Source organism: Cryptotermes secundus, unplaced genomic scaffold (genome assembly GCF_002891405.2).
Source record: "Cryptotermes secundus unplaced genomic scaffold, Csec_1.0 scaffold1016, whole genome shotgun sequence".
Lineage (NCBI taxonomy): Eukaryota > Metazoa > Arthropoda > Insecta > Blattodea > Kalotermitidae > Cryptotermes > Cryptotermes secundus.
The window spans coordinates 339,412-361,045 of NW_019724759.1; the positions used below are offsets into that span (position 1 = coordinate 339,412).

Below are 21,634 nucleotides of genomic sequence, written 5' to 3' on the forward strand. Positions count from 1 at the left end.
TGTTGGCTGCTGCAAGGTTAAGTTGAGGTTATAATTGCCCCGTGTACCATGTTCTTTAGCTGAACCGTAAATCTCAGACCCTGAACATTCTAAAGTTGTAACAATTATTAATGCCACTCAGCAAATGTAGATGCTGCGAAAACCGTTCAAATGACCTTAGTCCGAATCTGAGGTTTTCCGCACTTAAAAGCATATTCTCCTAATGAAGATATTCAGTTTTCATTCAACCGCATTGAACTTTGTACAAATGTCCTCGAACAGAATGTTCGACTCCTGAAATTTATGGACGTCAACTGAATATCTTTCTTTAAATTGTGTACTGGTGATAGAATTGTACCAGAGAGGTGGGACTACGGAGCCAGGTTTAAGGGAATTATGTACCGGCCGCGCCATAGCTCAAGCGGTTAGTCGCTGGCTTGTCAGCGCTGCGGTCCGGGTTCGATCCCGGGTCTGGTCAAGTGGGATTTGTGGTGGACAAAGTGGCGCTGGAGCAGGTTTTCTCCGAGTACTTCGGTTTCCCCTGCCAATCTTCATTCCACCAATTGCTCCACAATCACCCTCACCTATCATCTGGGGCTGGTACAATAGGCAAGAAGTGGCCGCAGTACAGGGGACTTAGTCCCATCCCACTAGCAATAAAAAAAGAAAATATTATCGACTTTAATATTAGCATTTATTACTTACTCCTCAAATTTTCAATATTTTTAATGAAGCTGCCAGGGACTGGAGAGTCCTAAAGTGTAGAAACAACGATATATAGAAACCGTGAATTGAACATAACGACGTGTCTGTAATTTATGCCCCCTTGATGGAGAGTGAAATTTTCGGCTTTCAACATAATTTTAAGTGCATGTATTAATTATGTTGGTAACATTGATAGTCCGCCATAATTCAGCCATCTGTCGAATGGTTCACAAAGCACGTGTAAAAGGTGTTCCACGTTGAGTGGTAACGAGTGGTACTGTCGAGGTGTCATGTTAGTGATTTGTCTTGGTGGTGACGTTTTATAACAAGAATAGAAAGTTGGTGATTTGTAACAGTACTCGTCATTTCCGTGAATTTGAAGTGATGCGAAATGCCTTATAAGTGCTTTTGTGTGTGTAAAGTGTGATATTAGCTGAAATATATACTATAAATTGTGAAGTTATGGTTGTCATAATTTTCATTTTAGGTTATCTCTGTATTTTCTGAATACCCTTTTGTTCTTCCGTCACTTGCATAGGGAGTATAATTGTCCATATGAAGATCTGGACACTATGGCTTCTTTTAGTGGTTTTATCGTTGGATGCCGTTCAATGCTGGGACAGCGAAGAGATGGAGATATTCGATTTGGTCGAGGAAGTTAACACAAACTTCTACACCCTCTTGGGTGTAGCTGAGGTAACTGTCCAAACGATTCCACCATTAACTTTTTTTTTTTGCATTACGTGAAAAAAACCGAATGTGGCTGTCGAATAGGTGGCACTCCTACATATTCAGAAGGCCCTTAGTTCAAGTCTCGTCCTTGAGGTCTGCTATTCTGACAGATTTTCTTACTTTTCCCCATCTCTCTAAACAAGTGATGGGACAGTGCATCAGATTTTGCCACAACCACTTCCTTCCTCATCCTTTTCAATTCATAATTCACTAGTCATCCTACATCACTATATAATCTGAGGTACTGAGAGCACTGTTAAAAAGATCATAAATAAATTCAATGGTATAGCATGCATCGAATCTGTCTTTCTGTTTTAGAATGCTGATCCGGTTGATATTAGAAAGGCATATCGTCGTTTATCTCTTGTCTTGCATCCTGACAAAAATGATGCTCCAGATGCTGAAGTTAAATTCAGACAGGTAATTTATAGTTTCTTCTGTTTCCAGGAGATTTGTGTGTCATATCTTGAACAAGGAACTGTCCTACAAGGAGATTAACAAACAAAATACATGCTGCCCAATATGATATGTACCATATTTCTGGATATGTTTTATACATTTTGTATTGTTTTTGTAGTTGGTGGCTGTGTATGATGTGCTAAGGGATGCAAACAGACGTATGCGCTATGATGAAGTGCTCAAGAACGGACTTCCGGATTGGCGACAAGCTATTTACTATTATCGGCGTGTCCGCAAGATGGGACTGGCAGAAATGTCTGTTATTTTATTTGTGTTGGTCACAGTGGGGCAGTATATTGTCTCATGGGCCGCCTATCTTGAGAAAAAGTATACAGCTGTAAGTGTAATGAAGTATCTTCTTTCCATCTCCTCTTCTAGCATTGTTTCCATTTTATACAGGTTGATGGATGAAAGGTCTACAATCTCTTGTTTCCTTTTGAGTTTCTTGCATTAACTCTCCTCTATTGATGTCCTGCAGTACCTGGCTAACCCATCTTGTTCTGGGTTATCCCATAGACCTTTGTTGATTACATTTTAATTCCATTGCCTTTCTTAGTATTCTTGTTTTGCCCATTCTTTATTCATTCATTCATTTATTTACAGTTCTACAAAATCCATGGAGGCGTCTGCCTCAGATATAGAACAAGTCAGCAATACAATATAACATATGAATATACATACATAATCAGATAGTCATCATCGTCAAAAATTGAAATACTCAATACAACAAGACTACTGTACAACAATACATTCCATATATCAAAAAAACATATAAAATTATGGCCAAACTATTGTCATAATTTTTCTTCAAACTTCATTAACAAATCCTGAACTCCAGTTTCTTCTCCGGGAATTTCAGTAAGAAATATAACCAGTAAAACAGTTTCATTTCTATTTTTATATAATTTTGAATATACAAGTAGAACTGTGTGTGTAAGGTGTGAAGCTTTCATGACAGCCAACATTAAGAAAATCTTCTCAGGCTATCAGCCATGCCAGTTCGTTAAAAATTACCAAATTGTTTCATGGACAATCTCTCTGTCTCCATCATCAGGATATGATATTATGTGATTATTCAGATCCTGATGATGAGGACAAAGATGGTCCCTGAAGTATCAGTCATTTTTAACCAATTGACATGGCTGATAACCTGCAAAGAGGGGCCCAAAAAATGTATACGCATTTTAATAGGGTTATTTATGGACACAACCACAAAACTGAACCGAAATGTAATGTATGGTGTGTAGTGTTATTTTTCCCAAAAGATGGTGCTGGTCACATGAGTGCCAGCACCACCTTATCAAATGGAAGGACAGTCAAAGGAAATGACAGCAGAACAGCGTGTATACATTTGGGGGGGGGGCATCTTTGTATGCTCTATTAAAGCTGAAACACAGGTATAAGTTTATGTAAATTTTTGGAGTTGTGCCATTTTTGTGTGTATTAAGTTGTTGAATGGTACAGGATTCAGAACATACTAATTTATTTGAAAATGTGTTGGATTGTTTTGAGATGTGAAATTTCTGTTGTTCTCTGAATGTGAATGGGTGGTGACACTGTATCATCTGGTAGAAAGGACTTATGGCTCACCTCTGTTATTTACTTTATATAACTGGATTATTTTTCTTACTGTACACACTTTAGCCTCTCTTTACTATCCACAGGAACAGTTCCTGAACATGAGATTGAAGAAATTGCAGAAGAAACAAAGAAAGGGCAAATATGATGGACCTGCGCTTCCAACAACAATAGTTTTAGATATCCCAACACCAAGGTATGTACTGTAGAAATGTGAAGCCACAGAAATTTATCCTTCATATTCAGGAGGTCCTCAGTTGAATCCTTGGCCTGGGTGCCAGGTACTGTGACCAAGATTTATCATGGATTTCATCAATCCTCTCAGGAAAATGGTGGGTGAAGCCCTGAATGCTTTATTATTCTCCCGAACTTACCATTCACAGTATTCCTCCCACAACGTATGCAACTGAGAAGCATTAAGTACATGGGAAACATCCGGTTGATATCCTTGCTGGCATCTGGCCGTCTTCACAAATTTCTTTACAGATTTCCTCAGTCTTTCAATGCAAATGCTGGTATAATATTACTACTGTATCTTCAATAACTCAACTGAATAAAAACCATCTGATATATCTGATCTATCCACCCTTCATGTTTCTGCTGTTCTGCTATCTTCAGGGATGTTCACCAGTTTTAGACGGTAAAGGGGTAAAGTTGTCCCTGTGCTTAACTAATTAAGCACTATGCCATGAAGGTGTGTGTGTGTGTGTGTGTGGGGGGGGGTGTATAGATCCACATTTTCTTGACCTCTGCACTAGCTGGAAGTGAGTGGTACCCCAGGGGTAAAGCAGCTGGTACATGAAACTGACCGTTCACTTCCATTTAGTGCCAAGGGTAAGAATGCATGGATTGTTCCCTCCTCCATATATGTTTATGGCAATGTGCTTAGTTAAGCTCAGGGATGACTTCATGTTTACTTGTGGGCCATAGATCCATCTTATTGTGAGTCACTTAGAAAATGATCCTTTCACATCCCTGTAAACATTAATGTAACTGTTTGAGACTCTTTCTTCCAGTGTTCGGAACACACTGCCCTTCCAGCTGCCTCGCTGGTTATTTTGGTTCGTTGTGGTTTTTTGTCCAAGAAGTGTTATAATGGTTAGAGACTATTGGAGGGAGAGGAAGCAGAGGAAGGAACAGAAGGAGCTGGATCAGTCGTAAGTCTTTTTCTGAAGATATTCCATTATGAATTTGTTTATGAAAGCCATAAGGAACTTTTGTTGTGATAGATCACAAACATTATCCAGAGTGAAATTTGAGTTTATGTCTCACAGTTTCCAGTGAAAACAGATGTGCATAAAGGAGAGTGTCAAGCATGCTAAGATCTTTCCAGATTTTCTTGTTGATTTATGTTTGAAAGAGATGATATTCTGTTGGACTGTGATTTGTAAAGAATCAGCAGTCATATGTAATATTATTACTTCATGTCTGCAAGATCCCACTGTTAACTTTAGAATCTATAGGAACGGTCACAAAATTTTGGCATGAAAGTCATCACTAGTACTGCTCCTGAATGCATGCTTTTTAAATATCTGCAAAGCCTAGCTAGATCGATAGGCTGTGGTACCAGTCTACACAGGATTTTTAAATGTTAGAAGATGGTAAACATTTAAAATATGTGAAACTTGATTGGGAGTAATTTGGACAATAAATAACCAACCACACAAAGTATTTGCCTATAACATTAAAAAAAGTAAAGCTATCCCTGTGGCCGTGGAGGCCCATAGGGTCATGAGATGTCAAGGCTTCCGTACTTTCTAGACATTAGGCTTACAGATGGCGGTGAGGTTGTCAGCCTTACATGCTGGCCACCCTTTATGCCCAGGGCCATAGTGTGGCTGGAAGGATTAGGTCAATTGAAAAAACCAGTGACCTCATTGGGTATCAAATCCATGACCTTCTGGCTTGTGGCATAGTTCCTCAACCAACTACACTAATGCGTACCTCACCTATGACAGTAAGCCCTTTTATAACATATCTTTGTTATTTGTTGAACATAGGTCAGAGGAAGAGGAAGAAGTTGAAGTGGAGGTTCGTGGACCACGTCGTCGAAAAGGCAGAGTATTCCAAGTGCCAGAATTGGGAGCAGAAATCCAGAGTCAACCTGGGAAGACTGAAAGTTGTTTGTTGGACCCAGAAAAATCTCCTTCAGACTCTGCTGATACTGAGAGTAAATCCTCTTCAGCACTGTCTGGGGGATTATGGACAGATGATGATATAATTGAATTAGTACGTCTTGTCAAGAAGTTTCCTCCAGGTACAGCATCCCGATGGGAAAAGATCGCAAATATGATGGGTCGTTCTGTGGCCGAGGTGACTCACATGGCTAAGAAAGTAAAGGAAGATGGCTACAGAGTTGCTTCACCAACTGTAGAACAAGAACCTTTAAAACCTGCGAAAGTGAAGACAAGAAATACAGTTATGTCACCTGAGACTGAATGGAGTCAGATACAACAGAAAGCACTTGAAGCAGCCCTAACAAAGTATCCAAAAGGAGCAAATGCTGACCGATGGGAGAAAGTTGCAAAATGTGTTCCAGGAAAAAGTAAGGTGAGGTGTACAGTCCATAAAATTGGGCAGTTGTATAGCTTTGTAGGATGAGGAAACTGTGACAATTCTTGGTATGGCATTAAGAATTTTAACAATTATATAACAGCCTGCATTGTTCAGTATGCTTGTGCAGACAACTGCATTATGGAGACTGTGTTCACATCCATATACATGTTCTGACTTCTGACTTGAGTTGATCTTTTCAAATGGACAGTTTGTATATCATCAAATTTGGTGGAAACAAATTCTGCAATATTAGGGTTTTTAAGTGAAGGAGTATATGATGGCTGGGACATGCAATGCAGTTCTTTGATTTACACATTAGTTAACGTTTATCAGTCATGCAGTGCGTTATTGAACCAGCACATACATGCAATCCAGCTGGCATAGCATTGTATATTTTAAGTAGACTCTACTAGTACCATTGCCCCCAAATTAAAATACAGCCACCAGATATATAATCTGTATTTGTAGAGGATACACTGTCACCCTTAAACTGAAATGTGGCCATCAACCCTGTAGTACTGGGAGACTTAAATGTCCAGTGAGATAGGATAGCAGTTTATAAATAATGAATGAATATATAATTGGAAGTAGGTGACCATGGCCTTTTTGAAAATACTGTGAAACATTTGCCATGAAAAATCTCAGAATAGCCAGTAACCCAGTCAATACTCAAATTGGGTATCTTCAGATTATCACAGTAACAATCTACTCACTTGAAGTTTGGACAAGGAGGGTCAGACAAGAATTGCATACAGAATTTTGGTGGGTAAATTTCTTTTGAAGTGGCTGCTTGGAAGACTAAGAGAGAGAAAGATATCACAGGCACATAAGTTGTGAGGATCTGAACTGGTTTAGGAATATGTTCAGTGGAGAGGTTTGATATTTTTAGAGTTAGAATTCCAGTGCTTGAATGACTGTCTCTGTTTTGTGTTTTGGGAGGAAGAGTGCATGCTTCGGTACAAACAGCTGGTGGAGATGGTTAAGAAAAGAAAGGTGAATGGGGCAGCTACATCACAGCAGCCATCTGAAGGTGGCGACGAAATAACTGACTCATAAAGCACCGTTATACTCAAGTGAGAGAGAACATGGTATTGTGCATTAAATTATTTAATAATTATTGTAATAATGTATAATATAGAACTTAATATGCTGTATGTTTTTGAAATAAAATTTTCAAACAATTACTGTCATGATTACAAGTAAATCCTTTGACTGCTTACGTTGTCCAGTTGCCATAATAACTATGTAAGTTATCACAAAAAGTAGTCTGTTAACAGATTAAGAACATTTTAAGGTAAGATGTGAGACCTGAATTCCTTGTATTGGTGAAAAAGATCAGTGTCTTCTGAGATGTGACATCATGTAATCTGGTGGAAGGTACCGGATTTTGGAGGAACCTGCCATCTCCATGTTCAGGATAGAAGAGTGAGCTATGCAGGAAAATGAGGGTATAGATTTATGGTGTGGCTTACTGTTATATCCTAAAGGTGGAGACAGCAGGTTCTTCCAAGACACTGGTAACTTTCTACTGGAATGAATGGAGTCACATCACAGAAGACAATAACATATGAGGGTAGTTACTCAAGAAGCATATGGAGATGCTTTCATACTGAAATCTGCTTATATGCAGTTCTTAATTTTGGATGCCTGACTGTATTTCCAAGAACAATTTCTATGCCTCGGCTCCCTTCATTAACAATTTAATATTTTCTGTGCTCCTGCCACCTGTATGGTTGGATTCTGGCTTTGATGCAGAACATACTGAGCACGAACATTCAACTGGTACTGAGACATGCAAAGAATGACTTGTCTCATCTTCACAGACAAGTGTCACATTCATGTGACGCAGTTTCGTGGGCGTGCAACAATGGCAGGAGCTGTCATGCAAGCCGGTCTCTGTAAAAAAAGCACAACTGTTACAAGGCTTTACACCTGTGAAGATTTTGATCATGTTCTTTGATGTTATCACTCTTTTATATTAAAAGAAGTGAAATTATTTAATTGCTGTAATTTATTCATATAATATGTGATGTGATATCCTGACAGTGGTCACTGAACATTTTCATTTTATGGCATGTCATGCCATTTAGTTTCATTGATGTTTACCAATGTTTCAGAGAAACCTGCCACTCTTCTATCCTGAAAATGGAGGCACAAATTTCCGCCATGACACTGGTGCTTATTTACTATACTGCATAGCATTACACTTCCAAACACAGTAATTTTGATATTCTTTTTGTGAGAACCTAAATCTCACACAGTACTCAACATAATTATCATTATAAAAGGCCTACTGTAATGTGTCTCGCTACATCATTTTAGACTGAGCTGAACAAGAAAAGTATTTTGTAAGCTCAGTGGTCATTTTACCAACATTCTTTATAACCTGCTCGGAATGTGACCTTCAGGTACAGAAAAGACCCATAAGCCTGTCTTTTATCCATTCAGGCATCCCACAGAACTGTTCCTATAAGCCAAAGCTACTGAATTAATTTGTGTAATTTTAAATACATTTTAATTACAATAAACTTTCATAGTCTCTCCCTCTATCTTGTAAATACATTTTCTTGTAGTCTACTCCCATTACATTTCAGTTGTGAAATATAGCAAAATAATAATAATAATAATGACAACAACAATAAATTAATAAAATAGTGATACAGCTTACTTGAATTGTAGACAGTACGAGAGTCACATTTTCCAATGCACTCAGCAAAACCATCAATTTTATGGGTGTTGGTACACCTGCCATAAGGTTCTCTGACAAGTGAAATTAATCCCACTGTGTTTTCTGGTGGTACTGCTACTGCTTCACACATTGGACCTGTCAGGGGCAATTAAATCCTACTAAATGTGCAGAATGAATCACATGAAAATAACATGTTACGAAAACATCATGGTGTTCTTGGTTATATGAATATAAGCTGGACAGCAGTTGGATGAGAATGAGTCATTGGTGCAGTGGCTTCAAATGGGTTTATTGTACCAGCCTCCAGTAATGAGGCTGATGGATTAGTGTGCTTCAGTCATTGCATTCACTTACCCTGACTTTCACTAGACACATTGCATTGCTGGCAGCAACCATCTGTGTAAATATTTTCAGGTGCACAGTTTAATTCTGGACATGTTGGCATCATGGTTGTTACCTATAAGATTTAGAAAACAATTCTTATTGACTGTTTCATCACTAATGTCAGTACTATTCCTCATTTAATTTTGTTTGTATAATTTATTTCACACATTCTCTGGTGCATCAAGACCCTGACTTCTACAGCATTGCTGAAAGTGTTTCAGACCTAGAGGGACAATTCTACAATACTGAAGAGATATCTGCCCTCCTTGTTCCCATATTTCAGAAATATCTGAATACCTGGAACCTTCTTTTAAATCTCTGAAACCTGCAAATCAGCTCAGTAATATTTAAAAATTCAGTTCCTGTCTTAAGTTAACGTTGTTTATGAAAAAAATCACTGTCTAGTCTCAGAATCATGGAAGCTTACAAAGTGAGAGAAGAAATACAAAATGCAGCCACTGGATATGAAGTTCTTGTAAAGTATTTTTGGAAAAATAAAAGGGATAGAATTAGAAATTAAATTTATAGAATTGGAATTCAAATTTTGTTAATGGGTTAGAAGAGAAATGATTACATTAATTCAGTTATATGAAAAGAATGGACAATCAAAATAGTGAGAAAGTCATTAGAATTAAAACTGAAAAGAAGAGGCATAATGGGATGATTCAGAACTAAATGGTGTAGTCTGGTAGAGAAAGACATCAAGAGGAGCAGAAAAAGCTACGAAGAAATTGGAAAGGAAAGACTGTTAGAAGGCAGAAGGGATTGGAGACTTTTGATCCATAAAAAGTAAAAAAGTAAAGCTATCCCTGTAACAGGCCATGAAGGCCCATAGGGTTGTGAGACGTTGATGGTCCCACATTATCTAGACAATCAGCTCAAAGATGGCGGTAAGGTTGTCAGCCTTACACGCCGGCCGCACTTTACTCCCCAGGAAAATTATTTATTTAATTCCTGGTACTCATTTCTGTTAGAGGCTGAGTGAACCCCAGGGCCATAGTGCGGCCAGAAGGATTAAGTCAATTGAAAAAAATCCAATGACCTCATCGGTGTTTGAATCCACGACCTTCCAACTTGTAGCATAGTGGACTTTTGATCCATAAAGAAACAAAAGTAATGGAAGAAGATAAAGAAGACTTAAATAACAGAATAGGAAATATTTTTCTACACGCAAACCACTTTCTATCGAACCCAACATGTCAGTTAAAGATACAATGATATGTAGACACTTACAGTGAAACTACTGCTACAGCTGTGGGTGAGACATCCATCATCAGATGACCACTCTGTTCCAGGCTTGTATAGTTTGTCGCCAATAAAACATGCAACCTGTTCGCACTTCCCACAGCAATGAAGAGAACCAGCATGTGGTGGTATGTATTGCCAGCCCTGCACACAAGTCGCCATATCACTACACTGTCTATTCATTCAAATGTCAAGCATATAGACCTTGCATTTACCAAGCACTCCTGAGTGCACAATGTAAATTCCTGTAGCCAAAGTGAACATTGCAGCATAATGGTTAGTATCCTCACTTCATAATACAGCAATACGTCACACAGTCCACGTAATCGGTTCCGCCCATATCCTGGACTGTTTGAAACCAGACTGATCGAGGAACTAAATACATACAAAAAATGATAATTGGTTCCAAAAAAAAAATCCATTTTTCAATAAATAAAACGTGATTAATAAATTCAAATGTCTTTATTAGAAATAATTTTAAAAAATTCATGTTTTTCACAATTCATTTTTTATTCTCTAAAAATTGCAATATTGATGTCTGCACATTTTTCTTCTTTTGACTTTTTTCTTCATACATTTCTTTGTAGCAACGAATTGCATTGTTTATTGTTCGGTGAATTGTAAGGCTACATTCAATATTGGGATCAACTTCCATAATATGCTCTGAGAAGGTTTCAACCAGTCAAATAATTTTTTATAGTTGTTCAGCTGTTAATTCTCGTACAGGCACTTCAACACAGTCGTCATCTAAGTTGTCCTCCAATTCTTCATAAGCCCGTTGTTCATCTATGTTAATAAGTGTTTCATTATCTAGTTCATTAGTGTTCGATTTGATGCACTCAATTACAGTGACGCAATCTAACTCACTGAAACCAAGTTGCTGTCCAGTTTCCACTATGTTATTAGTGACTTCAGCAAAATGAGTTTCAAAACCAATGAAATCATTTGCACAATGTGGTATGATATGTTTCCATACTGCCCTCATATTGCTTGCTGTTAATTCATGCGATGCTTTGCCTATATTTTAAATGATGTTTCTGATGTTGTAGCTCTTCCAAAATTCCATTAAAGTAGTGCTCTCCCCACCTCCTCCAGTGATAGCTGTCAGAGCTCAAGAATGAACGACCCGAGCATAGGTACATACATACACAACGGGGAACCCCAGAAAAATTGAAATATGTATCGTATCACATAACTTTAAAACCACAAAAAAAAAAAGAGACTTGACTGTATAAAGGGAAAAACCCAATCATTTATGTATTAAAAATAATTTTGTGTACTAATTTTTTAGAACTGATTTTTATTTTGCTCAATTAAAATTTAGTTTGTTTCGAAATTTTCAAATTGGACTATAGTGAATCCGGACTGATTGAAGCCAAACTATGCGAGGTATTGCTGTATTCTGTATACCCTTCTTGTTACTCCTTGGGGTCTTCCATACTTCGCTTACTCTTGTACTTAGTGTTGATTAGTATTTTTACAGTCTTACATGCAACACTATGTTCTAGGCTGCGCCATAGCTTAGGCTGTTTTCCACTGGCTTCCCACCATGGTGGCCCAGGTTCAAGCCTGGGTCTGGTCATGTGTGATTTGTGGTGGACAAAGTGGCGCTGAGGTGGGTTTTCTCCGAGTACTTTGGTTTCCCCTGCCAATCCTCATTCCACCAAATTCTCCAGCATCATAATCACCCGGGGCAGGCTACAATAGGCCAATCAGTGGCCGCCGTGCCAAGTGGACCCAGTTGGACTCCACCCCTAACTAAGTGAATTAAAAAAAAAAGGTCCTCCAAAACACTGGCAATAATCTACCAGATTACAAGATATCACATCTCATAAGACAGTGATTTTCAGGCTCTGTGGAGTTTATTGAACCTGATCTAGACCACACTAAATGGATATTCTAGTATCTAATACCTGTAGACCACTAGAAGTTCATTAATGTCCCTCCAAAATGTCTGTAAACTTCTATCAGTCTGCATGGCATTACATCCCTTTATGAGTCACCACTGTGAAAACCTCAAGTCTAAATGGAATGGTACATATTTCACCATTTAATTGTAATTACATATTTTCTACTATATGCAAAAAACTGTAACTGTTCTGTTTCCTCTGTGGAACTGATACGAGTACACTAACAGAAATTATGAATTTATCTCATACTCATACGAATATGCACAGCAGTCAGAGCTGTTAAAGGAATGTATCAGGTAGAGAGGACGTGATCTTTTCTTTCAATTATGTAAGTAAACTTACTTTCTTAATGTGAGTGCTGTTGTATCTTTAAGGGTTTGGCTACTATATATTGTGATAACTGTGTGTAATGCAACCATATTTGAGGCAAAGATTGGGTCCTCTTGTTTGTCATTCCTATAAGTAATAACAAATTATTATAATTATATACATAATTCTTTAAGGAGAGGTATGTAATTCTTACCAGAGCACATTCAGTGTTGCAGACTTGTGAATTTTCTTCCTTCCTCATCTGTCCATCTGTACCTTTTATACAAGTCAGATTCTTGCAAGGATCACCATCAGGTGAAGGCCAGCTCTCACCTTCCTAGAGACAAAGAAAGAAGCAGTTATGTCTCTTTGTTCCTAAGTCACACAAATAAAAGAATTCATGCATAAGGAACCCAACATGCGATGCACAGATGTTCCATAGTGCCAGACAACCTCAAGATCACTGTCACCATCACATATGCAGTTTAACTGTTGAGATATCATGGTATCTTCTCAAGAAGGATTTGGGCATTTTGCAGTATTTCCACTGTATAGTCAGATACACAGTAAGTGTTTGGACTAGTCGCTGGCTTCCCACCATGGCAGCTCAGGTTCGATCCCGGGTCTGGTCAAGTGGGATTTGTGGTGGACAAAGTGGCACTAGGGCAGGTTTTCTCCGAGTACTTCGGTTTCCCCTACTAATCTTCATTCCACCAATTGCTCCACAGTCACTCTCACCTATCATCTGGGACTGGTACAACAGACCAGAAGTGGCCGCAGTACAAGGGACTTAGTCCCACCCCACTAGCAATAAAAAAAAGTGTTTGGACTTTATTTTCAACTTTCCAATCATTTGCTGTTGCTGGATTTCTGAACTTCACACATCAGCCAGTACTGCAAACAGAACTGAATCTGTTTGTATGTGGATAAAAAGGAGAGGGACTTACTCCTTTTTCCCCTGAGGATGGAAATAGATGGAAGTGTGCAGTGCAGGTAGGGTAGGGAAGCAGAAGGTTGACTTTTTAATTTCCACAACCCATGTTCATTCTTTCCTTGACCCGAATATAGTTATCAAATACTTGTGATATGCTGGTAACCTTGTAAATGTTATCACCAACTCTGCAGGCAACTGGAACTATCTTATTGCAGCACTGGTGTGGAACTGGTTCTTCATTCAACACATACTCTGTCTCCAGTTCTAGTGGAGGAAGAGGACACTTCTCAGTCACCGAGTGCACCACGTGCTGTACAGAAGTCATGGAATACTAAAAATATGCATTACCAGGCTCATTTGCAAAATACATTAAATATTCTGTAAAGGCTCAGTACACACAGCACACAGTACCAGTGTTACTGAAGCAGGAAGCAGCAAGTATAAGGAAAAAGTGCTGTAGAGGATGCATGAACCACCTAAAAATGAAGGAAGGCATGACAGATGCAACTTACAAATTTATCTAACACTTTGAAACATGCAATTTCTCTCCATAATGCTTAAAAATTTCGTCCCATGGCACAGACAACACACTGCACTTCCATTACAAAGATCAGTCAGTTAATGCTGCTTAGGGAAATAACTGTTTACTTTGAGAATCTTAAGAAATCCACTAATACACTCTGTGGATAAAGCACAGACATTTTAATGTTATGGGAGGTGGTACAAATAGTAAACACTGTGCTTTAAACAGTTAAATGAAATGAAAAATTAATGGACAAGAATTCTGTTAGCAGGACTTGGCAATCAAAAGTCAAATTTAACCAGTTTGTATGTTATGAAGATGACAATAACATTTCCACTGTTATCCTTAAATAAAACACTAAACACATGTATCACATGTGTACACAGATATGTGATCCATGTCAACTTACACTTCCATTATGAAGCAAGCAGAAGTTGGTTGTACACAGATCAGCGGATGTCCAATTTGAGTTCACCTCCTTCAATTTACCATCAACCACACAAGCAAACTGACGACAATGACCGCAACATTTGTTTGCCGGAGGTTTCACATTCTCAAAACCCTAGAAATATACACAAATAAAAAGTACCTTTTACCTCAAGGGAGCACTTAACCCCTTCCTATCCATTTTACTTTCAACCTCATTCCAGCCAGATACAAATAAATTTTGGAAAAATTAAAAAAAGTAGTAGTTTGGTATGGGAAAATACAAAACACCTGTTTATGTTATCTCTGCATGCAACATACTAGAAAAGACGTCAAGGAATTTAAAGAGCGATGGTAAAACACTCAGCATGAAATTATAATGTGGCTCTAAATTCATGAAGTTAGTGCTGACAGAATTCTGACACTGGAATTATACGAGGTAAATGTGTCAGATATCTTCCAAAAATGGAAAAGAAAATGTAACATCAACAGCTGTACACAGCCTTCTGCATCAAACCCAATTCATTTTCATACTCCTAATCACTGCTACATAACCTATAAGATAAAGTAATCCCTGTACTTCACTAAGCACAATGCCATGACGATGTATGGATGAATGGAGAGATGTACTCATTGGATAGGTCACTGGGTGGGTCCCAAATCAGCTCTGAACACTGTGAAGAACCCCTTCCCTTCTATTTCTCATTTGTCCAGCCTGAAGCCTAGCCATAACCAACGTACATGATAAATTTTCATTATACAAATCGAGACACAAGCAATAACCCCATTTAACATCATGTCAATATAGAGAAAATTTGAGTAGAATACCAGTTCACACTGAACGTCGCATTTCTGTATCTTCTGGACTTTCTGCACCATGCCGGTCACTGCCTGACATGTGTATGTTTCACAGGGATCACCATTTGGTGATGGCCACTCAGAGCCAACCTGGAAGTTAAATCAAAGTAAACTGTCCTCATAAACACATTTATGAACTGCAATTCTTATTTATCATACTACTTTGCACAAAGTGTGTGCAGTGAACATGTACACAGGATATATTCATCTCTGGAACTATGGAATAAAATTATTTTTATATTTGCACTCGGTATTCTACATTAAAAGTAGTCAGGGAAATCAGTCTGATATAATCTCAACTTGGTATGAAACTCAAGCTGAACTTCAATAATATTCTCAGCAAGATTATAAAAGTGTACAGTGCACACCATGAGGCCCGTGTGGTAAACATGAATTATAAATGGCATGATAACATCCTTGTTCTTGAAATTATTTACAAGAACAGAAAATGTATCTGATATGAGAAAGTAAACTGATATCCTGTAATTCTAGAGGGGCCACATACAACAGACTGAATAATAAAGACGATGATGAACTTTTACCTTACAATAAACAAACGTTAAATTCACATGAGACTAATCACTCTTAATTAAGATTTATTCGGATTGGTGAGAAGTCAAAACCATAGGCTTATACTAAATGAACAAATAATTTTATGGTCTCACTGTTTACTGTTATTATATATATAAATTCATTGTTATTCTTTAAAGCCACTTTGTAACAGAGTGTTTTATTAAAATAATATAACAAATAAGTGTAGTATTTGAGGTTGTCACAGCAGTGGTTATGAAGAGTTCTATCTTCTGGGAAACAACACTGTGCAGTCTGTTCAAAGTTAACTGAAATTTTGGAGGAAGATGTTGCCTCCATCTGTTTGTTGCCTGATTCCTGCTGGTCTCTTGTTTGGCTTATTCTTCAACCTTGAAGATGGAGGTGACACATTCCTCTGAAACACTGGCTGGCTTTCAACAGACTACACAGTGTTATATCCCAGAACAAGTCTGATTTCAACGTAGTAAAAACTCATGTAAACCTACAAATTCAGGTTGGGGAATGCTATGTTTAATTATTATCAAGAAGTAAGAGACTTCAGTAACCTTTGGATGCACTTAGATGACTGCTGTTGACTGCTAAATACAAACTTCAGAAACACATATACAGCCCAACAAGTCATGAAACAACTGCTGAAAATGACTCAGAACTGAAGGACACTCTAAAATAACATTAATATGATAAACTAGATGTTCGTACCTTGTAAACTGAATCTCCCTCTTTGCAAGCTATCCTCACAATGCTGGGACAGCACTGGTTGGGCACTAGAACCTTCTCTAGTTCATACTCTGCTGCTTCCTTTTCATTTGAGAAGTCGGAGCAGGTCTGGACTTTGCATACAGGATGATATCCTCCTGCAGAAGTCCCTTCACACTGACAAGTACGGCAAGGACCGTCATCCCAATGGGAGCCAGGCTGCAACATTAAAATAAAAGGAATAGAGCCCACAGGGAATAAAAAATGTAAGGAGTACTACCTTCTGGGATGAGAGGCTGTGTAGTTCTCAACGTTTCAGAGGAGCACAATGCATCCAGTTCTGCCTGACGAATGCTTTTTGCCAGTTACTTGCTTGGCTTACTCTTTGACCCTAAACATGGAACCAGTACAGATCTCCAAAACTTCAGTGAAGTTCTACTGGGATACATAGCATCACATCTCACAAGACTGTACTCCTCATAGTCACTGCTATGACAGTCACATCCAAAATATAACATACTTAAGATTAACAAACGGTATTATTACTGACCAATGGAAACAGACAATATCATTGTTCATGGTCACATTACAATTTCCTTCACATCAACTATCATGTACTATAAATGTGAAGGGTACATCCACTTCTTGTTACTGAGACAGAGACATGTAAAATATCCAAAACGTCCTCAAGGCAGTCCACCATAGCACTGTGACGTATTTGAGCTATGCAGGACACCCCCTCCCATGCCAGCGGTGACATAACAGCTTCGGAGCGCTACTGCTATGGTAACAGACCAGTCAACACTCCGCCCCCTTCCGTGGTGACATAACAGCACTTCCCACTGTGACGTAACACGGGACACCGCTGTTGATACAGGCAACATGGAACAGTATAAAAAGCCGGCTGAGCAGTATGTGAAGAGAGCGTGTGATTAGTAGTGACAGAGTGTGGATCGTGAAGTCGCCGAGTGCAGTTGCCGAGAGCAGGAGAAGTATCTGTGATACTGCTGATGGCAGTAGTTGTTAAATTGTAAATTGTGTGAGTGTAAGAGCGAGTGTTCAGTAAATATATCCAAGATGGCGTGAAGTTATTTGTCACGTGCATACCCAACACGTGACTATCATACAAAAATGGGAACATCACTCTCAAAATTTAGTAACAGTTTTCCTCAGAACCAGTCAAATCTCTTTCATGATATTGAATTAACTGCTGACATTTGTAGGGACATTTTTATATTAATATTTCCATAACAGATTCCTCAAAAACTGGGCTACCACACAGCTTCAGTAGACAGACATTGCCATCCATACTCTGCCATAAGGACATCAAATCTCATGACTGTCTTCATGCTTATCCATTGCAACGATACCATGAAAGTCCATCATATCAGTTCACTATATGTAATGGATACTATAGCTAAAAAGAAAGTGGAACACAGAAGTACCTGCTTGGGAGAAATAAATTTTTCATCTGTTTTCCGAGGCCTTTCACCTCCAGCAGCATCAGATATATACCGATATTCATATAGACAGATATCCTTTGGAGGCTCTGAAACATATGAGAATTACGTACATTGAAAGTATAGAATGAAGGAAAGTGTGCCTACTAATGTGCCATAATGAACAAAATATCCTTCAATTCTGAATCGCATAAGCATGTCACTTTAATGAACTGCTACAAGAATGGCATCCATAACAATTCCCAAACCTTCATTTCAGTATGTGTTATTTCAATTCCTACTTGATTTCTCTTGAGTTACATAGTTACCTAAAAAGTAAAGTAGGCCCTGTGCTATTATTATTATTATTATTATTATTATTATTAGAGGGGGTGGGTTTCCCCATGCACTTAGACCAGTCATTGGTCCATTGTGCGTCCCCCTTTAATTTCTACTGTCGCCATACCATACTGGTACTGGTGCATGCTATCAGCCCCGTTCAGCCAACGAGGTCGGCCCTCGGTACCTGATATTTCCCCCATCTACCAGAGACACTGGAAACTACATGGGCGGGAAACTTGTTACCTAATTTTGCTCAGAGGTCTCCTAGAGACATGAGGATCTTTTACGTGTGGTAAATCTACGACATGGGACCCACGGCTTAAAGTCCCTCCCGGAGGACTTCTTCCCTGAATATTTCCGCCCTTAAAAATTCCACCACCTCCACTTGGTTTCAACCTGCATACTTTGAGTCATGTGGGGGGAGCATTACCCCTAGACTACGGAGGCCGCTAGGCCCTGTGCTATGAAAATGTATGTGAGAGCAGAGGTACAGCTCCACCATTCTTGACCTAGGCACTAGATGGAGGTGAGTGGTCTCCTTCACCCCCCTGCTGCTTTGCCCCCAGGGAAAGAGCCACCAGTACCCACTGGATATGAGGCTTGATGGGCCCTAGAGCCACTCACGATGATGTAAAGAAGAGAAATATTTGCCTCGGCCAGGAACAGAAACCTGACCATCCAGCCTATAGCCTGTTGCTATACCAACTGAGCTATTCCTGCTCACATAGTAATGTAAAAGAGAAAAAATAAGTCAGCACAGTACATATGGCTGGACAATAATAACTCAGCTGCGAAATGTGTAAATATTGCTATGTTTCAGTTTACCTCAATATTACACAATATTATTAACCAGCTGGTTAACACCACTTCTAAGAACAAAAAATGAAGAAATATTTACCACACTTATATTGTGGACAACATTCTCCATTAATCACTGGGAGCTCCTCAAGCTTGAAGTGCTCTTGACAAGGCTTTGGTTTAGGACATCTGTCTTGTCGACACTCCCATTTCAGTCGCGGACAGCACCCTTTTGTATCATTCACCTGAACCCAGCCATGACCTCTGTGTGGACCCTGAGGTCTACCATTTAGTGCAGCACCTTCCAGATCTAATGGATTTACTTCAACATCTACATCTTGTGTTCCTTCTTCCTGAGGCTCACAAGGTTTGCAAGCTGTCAACAAACACAATGTTAAGGCAGAGCATCCAGTGATGCTTTATCTGTCTGCAGTTTCTCTAATTACAGTCACAGAATTCATAATAATGTTACAATCACTGGAAATTCAACTGGAAGCCTCATCAGTTGTTAGGTAAGCTTTCATACTTTTATTTCCTTGCTATTTCCTGCATTCCTTTCCAATCCTACATGTTATCTAATGATACATCAAGGTTGATGTTGAACACCATATCCCATGAATAACATACACACTGCTTGCTAGTTCCTACAGTAGGCATAACTTATGTTCCCACAATGTATTAATGATCAATGATTCATTGCTATGGTAACCTGAAATTCTGTAACTTCAGAGCTTTCATCTCACTGTTACATTATAACAAGAGAGATAATAAATTTTTCACTATTGCAGTGCTTGTATATGTGTGTACAGAGGGATTCTTTCAATTTAACGTTTACTTACTTTTCAATCTATTCTAAGGGAGAAATAACCCTACATAATTAGTAAAATAATGTAAGATTTGAGACAATACAGCTTGTATTACTATATTTTTACCCAATTTGAAACTTCTGCTTTTTGGGTTTAGCTACACTGTATGTCAGAGCTCTTGAAATGTTTCAGGATACAATGCATTTGCCATCTTCAGGGTGAATGTGGCAGAAGAACAATATAGCCCAATGTATATGTCTTACAGTGGGAGTAAGGGTGAGGGCGTGGAGCATGATGCTATCCAATGGGAAGGGGGTCATGTGGTAAAGCAGAAGGTTCTCTCTCTAATTTTCTATTTAACCACATGAACCCCACCCTTACTCAGACTGCAAGACCCTTCCACCTCATTCACTGTGGAGATGGTGACTGCAAGGCACTTTGTAAAGCTTTGATGCAGCTTCAGCGTGTGATGTGGCTAAGTCCTGAAAGCCAAAGTTACACATTTTGTCACTATAATATGTACAATGTCTACTAATTGGATTCATCCATGCTGAAGTTCAATGATAGGCTTTTTGTTGGCGATATTCGATCATCAAGTTTGAACACAACAGAATCTGTTAATTACATGGACTAAAGTGAAACTTTAAACTTGAAACATGAAAATTAAATTACGTGACTCACCACAAACAAACTCAGTGCAGCCATGAGTATTAGTGGTGCTCTGTACATGCTGATCATCATGACACAGTGGTATTTGGAACTCAGGGCATGGCACTTCTGTGGGTTCTGCTGTTGGTGATAGAACTGCAATCACATATTGAAAAGCTGTGCCACTTGACAACAGTAACTTTTTTTTTCATAAAAATGTGAACGTCAAGAACACATAGGTCAGTTGTAAAATACAATCAATCATTAAACACATGCCAGTTGGTGCAAACAATAAGCCCTGATTTCTTTCAGTAGGAAACAAAAATGTAGAGTACTGCTAGAAAAAATGCCTCAATCACTCTGGCAGTTAATGGTGAAACAGAGTTCTGTTGCACCAAGTAAAAACTACGTTCTCACAGCAGTAAATATTAACATTACATTATTCTGAGAATTGACACCATGTAGTCTGGCAGATACACAGATATATACAAACTTCATTAATTAATGACAAAGTAAGTACAGTCTCTCCTATAACAAAATATAAGTGCTTAAAAAGTAGGCAATACAAAAGACTACAAAAGCTGAATATTATAAAAAAATATACAAAGGAATCAATATTTTGATATAAAATCTTCTGTAGAACAAAAAACATGTGTGAGAAGATAATTCCTTAAAGCAGACTTAAAAAAAGGTCTTAATATTTTTTATTCTAGATATACTAGGTGGCAATTTATTGAATATTTTACAGCAGAATATGGAATATCTTTCTGGATAGCAGAAAGTGTAACTAAGGGTAGGTACCAATGTTTCAGAGCAACCTCCTGCCTCCACCTTTAGTGAAGAAGGATAGCTTTAACCCTGAAGACGAAGGTAGGAGATTCCCTTGAAACATAATTAGTACCTAGGTACTAAATTACATGGTGTCACACCCCAGAAAATCATAATCACAGCAAGACTTGTGTTGCATTTAAAACACAACTATATGGATAAAATAAGTGGATCAAAGAATAAGATTGGAAACACTTTACACTGGACAAAAAATCATGTATCCTTAGAGAGGTTAATT

General features: G+C 38.5%; 2 protein-coding genes across 4 annotated transcripts in view; one reads left to right on the forward strand and one right to left on the reverse strand.

Annotated features, from left to right (window-relative positions):
• The first annotated feature begins 898 nt into the window (after positions 1-898).
• Positions 899-7,230, forward strand: LOC111862990 (uncharacterized protein F54F2.9). Its single transcript, XM_023848894.2, has 8 exons — positions 899-1,094; positions 1,223-1,380; positions 1,735-1,836; positions 1,994-2,212; positions 3,540-3,649; positions 4,470-4,610; positions 5,454-6,003; positions 6,949-7,230. The coding sequence occupies exons 1-8, from the start codon at positions 1,076-1,078 to the stop codon at positions 7,063-7,065; spliced, it is 1,416 nt and encodes a 471-aa protein (XP_023704662.1). The 5' UTR covers positions 899-1,075; the 3' UTR covers positions 7,066-7,230.
• Positions 7,101-21,634, reverse strand: part of LOC111862988 (hemocytin) — a 115,067-nt gene continuing 100,533 nt past the window's right edge. For all 3 annotated transcript variants that reach the window (XM_023848892.2, XM_023848891.2, XM_023848893.2), the window contains 12 exons: positions 20,602-20,724; positions 19,215-19,490; positions 17,981-18,084; positions 16,539-16,754; positions 15,258-15,377; positions 14,413-14,565; positions 13,644-13,790; positions 12,761-12,883; positions 10,316-10,471; positions 9,053-9,155; positions 8,678-8,833; positions 7,101-7,905 (listed from right to left, as the gene is read on the reverse strand). In XM_023848892.2, the coding sequence (XP_023704660.1) occupies positions 7,682-7,905; positions 8,678-8,833; positions 9,053-9,155; positions 10,316-10,471; positions 12,761-12,883; positions 13,644-13,790; positions 14,413-14,565; positions 15,258-15,377; positions 16,539-16,754; positions 17,981-18,084; positions 19,215-19,490; positions 20,602-20,724 (1,901 nt within the window). In that variant the 3' untranslated portion in view covers positions 7,101-7,681. The remainder of the gene's footprint in view (positions 7,906-8,677; positions 8,834-9,052; positions 9,156-10,315; positions 10,472-12,760; positions 12,884-13,643; positions 13,791-14,412; positions 14,566-15,257; positions 15,378-16,538; positions 16,755-17,980; positions 18,085-19,214; positions 19,491-20,601; positions 20,725-21,634) is intronic.

Bases quoted from the DNA above. Each gene is read 5' to 3' on its own strand.
- LOC111862990 (XM_023848894.2), top strand. The intron at 1,381-1,734 runs GTAACTGTCCAA...TTTCTGTTTTAG, and splicing joins CCCTCTTGGGTGTAGCTGAG to AATGCTGATCCGGTTGATAT. The intron at 6,004-6,948 runs GTGAGGTGTACA...GTGTTTTGGGAG, and splicing joins GTGTTCCAGGAAAAAGTAAG to GAAGAGTGCATGCTTCGGTA.